At 41.8% G+C, this 12785-nt stretch overlaps 1 protein-coding gene across 1 annotated transcript in view; it reads right to left on the bottom strand.

Moving 5' to 3' along the window:
• The window catches only part of LOC115144433 (tetraspanin-15-like), a 37899-nt gene extending 25884 nt beyond the window's left edge, over window positions 1–12015 (bottom strand). Inside the window, exons 1-3 of the mRNA XM_029685479.2 lie at window positions 11797–12015; window positions 2755–2940; window positions 1008–1082 (exon numbers count right to left, since the gene is read on the bottom strand). Of these exons, the coding sequence (XP_029541339.1) occupies window positions 1008–1082; window positions 2755–2940; window positions 11797–11880 (345 nt within the window). The 5' untranslated portion in view covers window positions 11881–12015. The remainder of the gene's footprint in view (window positions 1–1007; window positions 1083–2754; window positions 2941–11796) is intronic.
• Window positions 12016–12785: the final 770 nt, after the last annotated feature.

The raw sequence follows: 12785 nt of genomic DNA, 5'->3' as shown, positions 1-12785 counted from the left end.
ACACCAGGAGTGCACAATCCCTCCATCAGTGCTCAGACTGTCTGCAATAGGCTGAGAGAAGCTGGACTGAAGGCTTGCAGGTCTGTTGTAAGGCAGGTCCTCACCAGACATCACCGGCAACAACGTCGTCTATGGGCACAAACCCACCGTCGCTGGACCAGACAGGACTGGCAAAAAGTGCTCTTCACTGAGAGTCGCGGTTTTGTCTCACCAGGGGTGATGGTCGGATTCACGTTTATCGTCGAAGGAATGTACTTGTACTCTGGAGTGGGATCGATTTGGAGGTGGAGGGTTCGTCATGGTCTGTGGCGATGTGTCACAGCATCATCGGACTGAGCTTGTTGTCATTGCAGGCAATCTCAACGCTATGCGTTACAGGGAAGACATCCTCCTCCCTCGTGTGGTACCCTTCCTGCAGGCTCATCCTGACATGACCCTCCAGCATGACAATGCCACCAGCCATACTGCTTGTTCTGTGCATGATTCCCTGCAAGACAAGAATGTCAGTGTTCTGCCATGGCCAGCGAAAAGTCAGGATCTCAATCCCATTGAGCACGTCTGGGACCTGTTGGATCAGAGGGTGAGGGCTTGGGCCATTCCACCCAGAAATGTCAGGGAACTTGCAAGTGCCTTGGTGGAAGAGTGGGGTAACATCGCACAGCAAGAACTGGCAAATCTGGTGCAGTCCATGAGGAGGAGATGCACTGCAGTACTTAATATAGCTGGTGGCCACAACAGATACTGACTTTTACTTTTGATTTTGATCCCCCCTTTGTTCAGGGACACATTTATCAATTTCTGTTAGTCACATGTCTGTGGAACTTCTTCAGTTTATGTCACAGTTGTTGAATCTTGTTATGTTCATACAAATTTTTACACATGTTTAAGTTGGCTGAAAATAAATGCAGTTGACAGTGAGAGGACATTTCTTTTTTTGCTGAGTTTAGAGAGTAAACTCGTAATCATAGATTCTCTCAATAACGTGAAATAATTGGGATTTACAGTACCTGATGCCTGAAAACCAGAGCCAGGATGCCACCGAGGAGCTCCAGAATAAGACAGACTGTCAAGGTGTAGAGAAACTAAAAAAAAAACACATTTAAAAAGGTTAATCCACAGAACAGTCAAGTTTAAATGGTTTAATGGACATTCGGTTAGAGTCCTTTTGATCTGACACAGCACCAGCTGTGCCATCAGAGACTCTGGGTTCGCGCCCAGGCTCTGTCGTAACCGGCCGCGACCGGGAGGTCCGTGGGGTGACGCACAATTGGCCTAGCGTCGTCCGGGTTAGGGAGGGCTTGGTCGGTAGGGATGTCCTTGTCTCATCACGCACCAGCAACTCCTGTGGCGGGCCGGGAGCAGTGCGCGCTAACCAAGGTTGCCAGGTGCACGGTGTTTCCTCCGACACATTGGTGCGGCTGGCTTCCGGGTTGGACGCGTGCTGTGTTAAGAAGCAGTGCGGCTAGGTTGGGTTGTGTATCGGAGGACGCATGACTTTCAACATTCGTCTCTCCCGAGCCCGTACGGGAGTTGTAGCGATGAGACAAGATAGTAGCTACTAAACAATTGGATACCATGAAATTGGGGAGAAAAACAAAATATATATATTTAAAAAAAAAAAAAAAGAATAAAGGTCGTCTTGATAAGATACTATAGTGTATATTTGGCCTTGTGTTTTAGGTTATTATCCTGCTTTAAAGTGAATGTGTCCCAGTGTCTGTTGGAAAGCAGACAACCAGGTTTTGCCTGTGCTTAGCTCTATTACATTTATTTTTATCAACAACAACAAAAATCTCCCTAGCCGATGACAAGCATACCCATAACATGATGCAGCCACCACCATGCTTGAAAATATGAAGGGTGGTACTCAGTGATGTGTTGTATTTGCCCCAAAACATAATGCGTTGTATTCAGATCAAAGTTCATTTCTTTGCCACCATTTTTACAGTTTTACTTAGTGCCTTATTGCAAACAGGATGCATGTTTTGGAATATTTTTATTCTGTACAGGCTTCCTTCCTTTCACTCTGTAATTTAGGTTAGTATTGTGGAGTAACTACAATGTTGTTCATCCATCCTCAGTTGTCTTATCACAGCCATTAAACCCTGTAACTGTTTAAAGTCACCATTGGCCTCATGGTGAAATCCCTAAAAGGTTTCCTTACTCTTCAGCAACTGAGTTAGAAGGACACCTTTATCTTTGTAGTGACTGGGTGTATTGATATACAATCCAAAGTGTAATTAATAACTTCACCATGCTCAAAGAGATATTCAATGTCTGCTTTTTTTTACCCATCTACCAATAGGTACCATTCTTTGTGAGGCATTGGAAAACCTTACTGGTCTTGGTTATTGAATCTGCTTGCAATTCACTGCTCAACTGAGGGACCTTACAGAAAATTGTATGTGTGGGGTACAGAGATGAGGTAGTCATTGAAAAATCATGTTAAACACCATTATTGCACACCTAGTGAGTTCATATAATTTATTATGTGACTTAATAAGCACATTTTGACTTATTTAGGCTTGCCATAGCAAAGGGGTTGAATACATTTAAAAACATAATTCCACTTTGACATGATGGGGTATTAACACATTTTAAATTCAGGCTGTAACAAACCAAATGTGTAAAAAGTCAAGGGGGTGTGAATACTTTGAAGTATGTATTTGAACCAGATCTGATGTGTAGTGAACCTGATAAACCTCAAGCTTTATATCCCAGTCCTGCATGCAATTGTGTGAGTCTACTACTCACCACTTTGAGGAGCAGCAGGTTGTCCCTGAGGGAGGCTAACACACCGATGAAGGAGACAATGAACATCACCACCCCTAGGACGATGAGGATGATGGCGGGGGCCAGGAACACCCCCTGCAGGGTTTTGTAACGCTGTCGCTCCACCTCCGCATAGATACCGATGGCTAGGACGAACCCCCCAACCAGCTACCGGAAATAGAAACATGGAAATCAGATAATTTTAGTATAGGGGACAAGAGTGGTTACCTGTACTGAAAGGTTACTTATAAAATGGGTTGATCCACCCCACCGGTATCCATGTTCCATGCCCTTTTTGAATAGTGTAACTTAGTATTATTTCACCTAATTTTAAACATTCTGTCATAAAGAGCACATATTCAACTTAATAAAAAACAGATTTTTTTATTAAGTTTAGACCGCAGCGCCACTCTGGATGCCAATTTGAATTATTTTTGAATGACAATGACATGAATATATTCAGCATGACATTCATGTGAGTATTATAATATAATAACACAACCCAAAAGTAATATGAAATAACATGAAAAGTAACATGAAATGCCATCATAACTTGACAGCAACATATTTAAACTACTTTTGTCTGTGCTTGCTAGCAGTAGCCTGTAGCAGCCAGAAGCCCTGGGCAGAGCATTGCACCCTGGGAAGTGAAATGCACTCTGGGAATCGTAGTATACGTTTCGTAGGCACTAACTCCGCTATGGTTCGCTGGACATGGGTAAATGTATTTATTTAACTATTTTACACGTTTTGTTTAATGAGATTAAAAAAATGGCACAAAGGCGTCACAATATATACAGTGGGGAGAACAAGTATTTGATAACCTGCAAAAATCAGCAGTGTTTCCTACTTACAAAGCATGTGGAGGTCTGTAATTTTTATCATAGGTACACTTCAACTGTGAGAGACGGAATCTAAAACAAAAATCCAGAAAACCACATTGTATAATTTTTAAGTAATTAATTTGCATTTTATTGCATGACAAAAGTACTTGATACATCAGAAAAGCAGAACTTAATATTTGGTACAGAAACCTGTTTGCAATTACAGAGATCATACGTTTCCTGTAGTTCTTGACCAGGTTTGCACACACTGCAGCAGGGAATTGGCCCACTCCTCCATACTGACCTTCTCCAGATCCTTCCGGTTTCGGGGCTGTCGCTGGGCAATACGGACTTTCAGCTCCCTCCAAAGATGTTCTATTGGGTTCAGGTCTGGAGACTGGCTAGGCCACTCCAGGACCTTGAGATGCTTCTTACGGAGCCACTCCTTAGTTGCCCTGGCTGTGTGCTTCGGGTCGTTGTCATGCTGGAAGACCCAGCCACAGCACATCTTCAATGCTCTTACTGAGGGACGGAGGTTGTTGGCCAAGATCTCGCGATACATGGCCCCATCCATCCTCCCCTCAATATGGTGCTTCCTGTCCCCTTTGCAGAAAAGCATCCCCAAAGAATGATGTTTCCACCTCCATGCTTCACGGTTGGGATGGTGTTCTTGGGGTTGTACTCATCCTTCTTCTTCCTCCAAACACAGCGAGTGGAATGTAGAGCAAAAAGCTCTATTTTTGTCTCATCAGACCACATGACCTTCTCCCATTCCTCCTCTGGATCATCCAGATGGTCATTGGCAAACTTCAGACGGGCCTGGACATGCGCTGGCTTGAGCAGGGGGACCTTGCGGGCACTGCAGGATTTTAATCCATGACGGCGTAGTGTGTTACTAATGGTTTTCTTTGAGACTGTGGTCCCAGCTCTCTTCAGGTCATTGACCAAGTCCTGCCGTGTAGTTCTGGGCTGATCTCTCACCTTCCTCATGATCATTGATGCCCCACGAGGTGAGATCTAGCCCCAGACCGAGGGTGATTGACAGTCATCTTGAACTTCTTCCATTTTCTAATAATTGCGCCAACAGTTGTTGCCTTCTCACCAAGCTGCTTGCCTATTGTCCTGTAGCCCATCTCAGCCTTGTGCAGGTCTACAATTTAACCCTGATGTCCTTACACAGCTCTCTGGTCTTGGCCATTGTGGAGAGGTTGGAGTCTGTTTGATTGAGTGTGTGGACAGGTGTCTTTTATACAGGTAACGAGTTCAAACAGGTGCAGTTAATACAGGTAATGAGTGGAAAACAGGGGGGATTCTTAAAGAAAAACTAACAGGTCTGTGAGAGCCAGAATTCTTCCTGGTTGGTAGGTGATCAAATACTTATGTCACGCAATAAAATGCTAATGAATTACTTAATCATACAATGTGATTTCCTGGATTTTTGTTTTAGATTCGTCTATCACAGTTGAAGTGTACATATGATAAAAATTACAGACCTCTACATGCTTTGTAAGTGGGAAAACCTGCAAAATCGGCAGTGTATCAAATACTTGTTCTCCCCACTGTATGTATGTATGTATGTATGTATGTATGTTCTACTAATTATCAACACATTCAATGTAAAAAAATATATATTCTGTCAATTTAGCTAATACACTTCCTTTTTTTTGCCATTGTATCGTCTCAGTATCGAGAATTGTGATACTAAATCTGGTATCGAAGTAAAAAAATCTGGTATTGTGACAACACTACCAAGTGGTGATGCAGCCAGTCAAGAAGCTCTCGATGGTGCAGCTGTAGAACTTTGAGGACATGAAGGTCCATGCCAAATCTTTTCAGCCTGCTGAAGGGGAAGTGGCATTGTTGTGCCCTCTTCCAAGACTGTGTTGATGGGTTTGGACAATGATAGGTCCTTAGTGAAGTGGACACCGGGGGACTTGAAGCTCTCGACCCGCTCCACTACAGCCTCTGTGATGTGAATGGGGGTGTGCTCGGCTACTTTGTCTTGCTGACAATGAGGGAGAGGTTGTTGTCCTGGAACCACATAGTTGCAGAGGGAAGTGTTTAGTCTCAGGGTCCTTAGCTTAGTGTTGAGCTTGGAGGGCACTATGGTGTTTAATGCTGAGCTGTAGTCAATAAACAGCATTTTCATGTAGGTGTTCCTTTTGTCCAGGTGGGAAAGGGCTGTGTGGAGTGCAATAGAGATTGCATTATCTGTGCACCTGTTGGGGCGGTATGCAAATTGGAGTGGATCCAGGGTGTCTGGGATGGTGGTGTTTATGTGGGCCATGACCAGCCTTTCAAAACATTTCATGGCTACAGATGTCGCATTGGAGATTCTGGCCTACTTTACCCATATTTTATTTTATTTTAGCAGAAATAAAAAAAAGTGTGTAGTTCCAGTAGTTAGCTACGTGGCGAGAATATAACTAACTAAGTTTATTGGCTGTCCATTGCCATTTCAATTAGCTGATAAGTTTGCTAAGCATTAGCAGAAAAGCAATACATCTGATCTTTTACTGACAGTGTCAAAATAATTCCAGCAAGGAGAAGGGCTCACTCTTTAAAAGTAATGAAAGTTAATAGGAAACAATCTATTTAAAATCACTTATTCACAGCACGTTAATGCAACCACAGAAACACATTGGTTTAACAGTAAGTGAAAGATCACATTTTCTTCCAGCTTCACTGTTGGTTGGAAAGCAACTGCGAGGTAGCTAGCGATAGTATTCGTTTTCCATTGGGAATAGTAACTCCTGCAGCACTAATGAACCAGTATGTAATCCTGATGTAGTGTTACAAAGGGGACGTTCTCCAGTGTTCATTACATCTTATACCTGTGACAACTCATCAGTGTCTCTGGGTCTATGAATGTCTGTTTCCCCAGGTGGCAGGTGGGCCACAGGCAGCTGATTGGACAGCTTTCCCCACTTCAGGGCCAATTAGATTTTCTCTTCAAACATCAATGCAGCATTTCTGGCTTTGTTAGTAATTCAAAGAAACTGGCTGTGCACATAATGCCAGAGGTTTTAATTGCAAGTAGAACACTGAGCTCTGCTGTTGTGATTGTGACTGTTCTGATGCTACAGGTGGTCGGTAATTGAAAGAGACACACCAAACAGCTATGAGGCGGCACTGCGTTCTGAACTGACATTGATACCACAATGTAGGCCTACACAGGAAAGGCTTTTCGATCCCTTGATACCAGTCCAAATGGAGGGCGCTATATGTGGTTGCTAGGTAAAACTCCTCATCTACATGCAAACACCCAAGGGAGGAACAGAGTTTGGCAGTAAACAGACCATAGGCCTGTAAAGTACTGTATAATACAGTCACTATACAATCCATACAAAACACGATGGCTGTCACTCACAGTGCCTTTCCCTTACAGTTTTGAAACAGCAGTAAAAGTGCAGTAACTGCAGTCGACTGTGGTATTTTGGACGCAGTAATTGCAGAATAACTGCAGTGTGAAGCAGTTGAACTGCAGCTATACTGCACTATAACTGCAGTTACACTGAACAAAAAGTACTGCAGTAAAACATTTTTTATTTTGGATGCAGTATTTGTATACTGCACTCTGACTGGAATTTTCTGTAAGGGTTTGTATTTGTTTCTGTGATCACAACACATTAAAATGCTGTCCTAATGTCAAACAGACCATGTGGAATTGTGCACCAAAGGGTAAGGCAGCTTGTCTGTCTGCTGGTCTAGACTGGAATATCAGCAGGGACAAGGGACCATGACATCAAGTTGTTGTGAGTTGTAGAAGTTGTAAATTAGAGGAATCTAAAAGGCAGTACTCAAAGACAGTGCTGGTACGCATGAGTGTTCATCCAGGACAAAAAGTGAAATCTACCCTGCCCTGTCCTCTCACTGTCCTCTTAACAGAACCGATTTTAGTGGAACAAAATACCATCCTTGGTTCTATTCATGAACCTCTTGATAATAGCGACTTGCTTTTCAATGACTTATGTGACTTTATATGGCATGATGGCAGGCTACTAAAAGCATCCCAGATGTAAGCATTGACGTCAGAGTCCGAAAGTTTCAGTGACTGTGTGAGTGCATTAAGCATCGCTACTAGATATATTTAACAGGACACTCAAGGCACATAAAATAACACAAATTATTCTAATTGCTGAGGAATATAAGAACCTATTGACTCGCATGTGCATCAGATAATCACGTCAAATCCTTAAATGAAACACCTCCGTAAAAGGCATTTAGCTTCTCTTTGATATCTGAGTCGTAAAATAATATGTTTTGCTGCAAATACTAGATTTCTTTCCACAGGTCAAACTGTAAAAAAATATATAATATGCATATGAGCAAATACACACACTTGTTTAAAACAATACTGACAAATCCATAATCCAATACCTAGCACGTTGACTAGCTCGTTGGCTAGCACGTTGGCATGGCACTGTGGATTCTCAACTATCTCCAGGGGCACACATTCATCAGCATGATTTTGTGGTCTGACTCTACTTCCCCATTCTTCCCTATGGCAAAGTACTCAGTAACTGTATCAACAGTGAGCAAAAATAATACAAATAAAACTAATATAGCATGTTTCTATAAAAAAATTTACATCAGCAGAACTACTACTATCCATGCACACACTGAAGCCTTGTGAGTATACCTATTGCCATAGAGTCAACGGACTGGAACACCCTGACAGAAATGCCTGCTAGGAGAAATCCAACAGATTAGTGAGAAAATAATGTGGGAGGTCCATGCAGCCTTTTGTTTATGTTCACAGGAGGTTGGTGGCTACTTCATTGGGGAGGATGGGCTCATGGTAAAGGCTGGAGCGGAGTCAGTGGAATGGTATCGAATACAGAAAACACCTGGTTTCCATATATTTGATGCTGTGCCGTTCCGAACATTATTATGAGCCGTACTCTCCTCAGCAGCCTCCTGTTGAAGGCCCCTAACATGTGTATGCCTGCTCCCTGATGGCTCTGCCGTTAAGGAGCAGCGAGGGCAGTCAAAATACCATTCCTGGTATTAACAAGCTCACAATACAAAACATGAAATTATAAATAATTATTGGACTATAGGATTTCCGTGCAGGATTCCTGATGGATGACCTGCAGGATTTCCTGTTAATTCTCCAAAATCACAACAATGGGTGAATTTGTCACTGAATGCAGTCCCTTCTTTGAATAACTGTTTGATTGTTCAACAGATAATCTACTGTGTGTACAAGCTCTGGATAAGAGCGTCTGCTAAATGACTTAAATGTAAATGTAAATGTAAAAGATATTTCCAACCAACTTGAACTTTTAAAGTTTGTTATGTTGCCAGACTTGGCAGGTTGTTCCGAGCCAATAATAAATAAATAAAATATATTATTTATATAGATATGTGTGTGAGAGAGAGAATGTGTGGTAGAGAAAGCACTAAAGATGCCCACATTTGAATCCATTATGCCCAGTAGTGGCCCACACAGCCATTATCAACAAAATACTGTGTAGAAATATTGTTAACCCTAACAATGTAGAAACCTTGATCTGTTCAGGCTCAAATCTACAGTTGAAGTCGGAAGTTTACATACACTTAGGTTGGAGTCATTAAAACTCGTCTTTTTAACCACTCCACAAGTTTCTTGTTAACAAACTGTAGTTTTGACAAGTCGGTTAGGACAAGTCATTTTTCCAACAATTGTTTAGACAGATTATTTCACTTAGAATTCACTGTATCACAATTCCAGTGGGAATTGTATCACAATTCCAGAAGTTTACATACACTAAGTTGACTGTGCCTTTAAACAGCTTGGAAAATTACAGAAAATTGTGTCATGGCTTTAGAAGCTTCTGATCGGCTAATTGAAATCATTTGAGTCAATTGGAGGTGTACCTGTGGATGTATTTCAAGGCCTACCTTCAAACTCCGTGCCTCTTTGCTTGACATCATGGGAAAATCAAAAGAAATCAGTCAAGACCTCAGAATAAATATTGTAGACCTCCACAAGTCTGTTTCATCCTTGGGAGCAATTTCCAAACGCCTGAAGGTACCACGTTCATCTGTACAAACAATAGTACGCAAATATAAACACCATGGGACCACGCAGCTGTCATACCGCTCAGGAAGGAGACACGTTCTGTCTCCTAGAGATTAAGGTACTTTGGTGTGAAAAGTGCAAATCAATCCCAGAACAAAAGCAAAGGACCTTGTGAAGATGCTGGAGGAAACGGGTACAAAAGTATCTATATCCACAGTAAAAATTAGTCCTATATCGACATAACCTGAAAGGCCGCTCAGCAAGGAAGAAGCCACTGCTCCAAAACCGCCATAAAAAAGCCAGACTACAGTTTGCAACTGCACATGGGGACAAAGATCATACTTTTTGGAGAAATGTCCTCTGGTCTGATGAAACAAAAATAGAACTGTTTGGCCATAATGACCATCGTTACATTTGGAGGAAAAAAGGGGAGACTTGCAAGCTGGCAAACAACATCCCAACCGTGAAGCACGGGGGTGGCAGCATCATGTTGTGGGGTTGCTTTACTGCAGGAGAGACTGGTGCACTTCACAAAATAGATGGCATCATGAGGGAAAATGTTTGGATATATTGAAGCAACATCTCAAGACATCAGTTAAAGCTTGGTTGCAAATGGGTCTTCCAAATGGACAATGACCCCAAGCATACTTCCAAAGTTGTGGCAAAATGGCTTAAGGACAGCAAAGTCAAGGTATTGGAGTGTCCATCACAAAGTCCTGACCTCAATCCATTGGAAAATTTGTGGACAGAACTGAAAACGGCGTGTGCAAATAAGGAGGCCTACAAACCTGACTCAGTTACACCAGCTCTGTCAGGAGGAATGGGCCAAAATTCACCCAACTTATTGTGGGAAGCTTATGGTAGGCTACCTGAAACGTTCGACTCAAATTAAACAATTTAAAGGCAATGCTACTAAATACTAATTGAGTATGTAAACTTCTGACCCACTTGGAATGTGATGAAAGAAATAAAAGCTGAAATAGTTCTCTACTATTATTCTGACATTTCACATTCTTAAAATGAAGTGGAGATCCAAACTGACCCAAGATAGTTTTTACTAGGATTAAATGTCACGAATTGTGAAACTGATTTGGCTAAATCAATGTATTTGGCTAAGGTGTATGTAAACTTCCAACTTCAACTGTATTTGCTTTATTGAAACCAAATATGGACTGTACAGGCTGAAACATGGACTGTTTCACCCTGTACAGTCTATTTGAATAACTGAAAACCCCTGAGCAATGATTTTCTTTACTATGCCAAGCATCAATTTAAGGATCACCAATAAATATTTAAGTAAATTTGGATTCAGAACATCCATCAAGATCACAAAACATTGGTTCCATTGAACTGTTGAAGAAAATAACCATGAAAGACATGTATTGCTTGTTTAACGAATTTAAATGGCAACCTTCTGAGAGTATAGCAGGCATAATGCACTTTGTGCACTAACAATTTATTCACAAGCCAACAAGTAAATCTCATTCTACTGACAGATAAAATAGGATGGACTTTAAAGATATCCTATGCACTAACTCTTCTCATAATCCTCTATTTATCCAAACATGACATGGCATTTATTAGCACTTATACATACTGTCGGTCACATGCCCTGTCGGTCACATGCCCTTCGACGGCACACACTGTAAAATGTGCATTCCACTAGACTCAGGAGTGAGGCACCAGCAAAAACAAACATTGTAGCAAATTAATACCCATGGCATTTTTTTAGCATATAGTATTGTGTATTGGCAAATAGCAAATGCTCAAGAAAATGCCATTCCATGAGACCATCTATAGGCCTACATTTTTTGTTTGTTATGGTAGCGAAACCTATGTGATATTCCTTCAACTGAATCGTCTGTATCACGACAACAGTAGCCAGTGTGCAAAATGTCACTTCCAGAGGGTGTGGTTACGATACGACGTTCAGATGCCTATCAAACCACTAGCCCAAAAATGAACCGTGTGTAGACTACAATATCGGACACCTGTCGATCCAAACTAACTTTTAAGTTATTGACAATCCTAATAGGCAATTGGATAATATTTTGTTGTTTCAAACACCAGCAAGGGCGAATATTAATGTGTTTTTTTTGCGGAATGCGCGAGTCCGTTTATACGCCCTCTGTTATTTGCATCGAGTCTGCCTGTATTTGGCGACACGGGGGATATTAAGCATAGACTACTCACCCAGAAGATAGTGGAATATACAATGAGGGCGAACTTTAGGAAGACGTAGGAGAACTTCTCACAATATCTGACATCATTGGACATGTTTGATCCCTCTTTCGATTCCGAAAGATGAACTTCCTGTTTCTCGTTCCACACACCTGGATCTCTGTTAAAGCACCACCTGCCAGCAGTAAATATTTTTTGACTGATAGTCAGACGCCCCAATTAGGACACTGCGAGGAATGAATGGGAGCACTTCTGCCACTGTGGCTTCTGTTTTAGTAGGGTAATTTATTCGGTTTAATTCACAAGTTTCCATTTTTGCGTTTCCCTGAAAGTGCCTGTATTCCAGTTGTTAAGGCAACATATGACGTTTTATGTTGCACTGTTGGTATAAATTCAAAGATGTAGCCCAATGTTTCAGTCTTTTTTTTATATACACAATGTAGGCTACATCCATATAACGCCTGGTTTTAATATAGGCCTATACCAATACTATTGTTCATTCCCCTGAGTTATAGTTCATATAAGGAAATCAGTCATCTGAAATTATATCTATAGATTTCACATGACTGGGAATACAGATAAGCATCTGTTGGTCACAAAAACATTTTAAAAAAGGTAGGGGTGTGGATCAGAAATCCAGTCTGGTTCCATCTGGTTCGACCACCATTTGCCTCATGCTGCACAACACATCTCCTTCGCAGAGAGTTGATCAGGCTGGTGATTGTGGCCTGTGGAATGTTGTCCTACTCCTCTTCAATGGCTGTGCAAAGTTGGCGGGGACATTTTCAGCTTCCAGGAATTGTATACAGATCCTTGCAAAATGATCATGCTGAAACACTAAACTAAAGTCAGTTACCACGCCGAACAGCAGTCAGGTCAAGACCCTGGTGAGGACGACGAGCACGCAGATGAGCTTCCCTGGAACGGTTTCTGACAGTTTGTGCAGTAATTCTTCAGTTGTGCAAACCCACAGTTTCATCAGTTGTCCCAGTGGCTGGTTT

This window comes from Oncorhynchus nerka, linkage group LG16 (genome assembly GCF_034236695.1).
Source record: "Oncorhynchus nerka isolate Pitt River linkage group LG16, Oner_Uvic_2.0, whole genome shotgun sequence".
Classification (NCBI taxonomy): Eukaryota; Metazoa; Chordata; class Actinopteri; order Salmoniformes; family Salmonidae; genus Oncorhynchus; species Oncorhynchus nerka.
The sequence above is the reverse complement of the archived record's forward strand: the minus strand, read 5'-3'. Positions and strand labels throughout refer to the sequence as shown.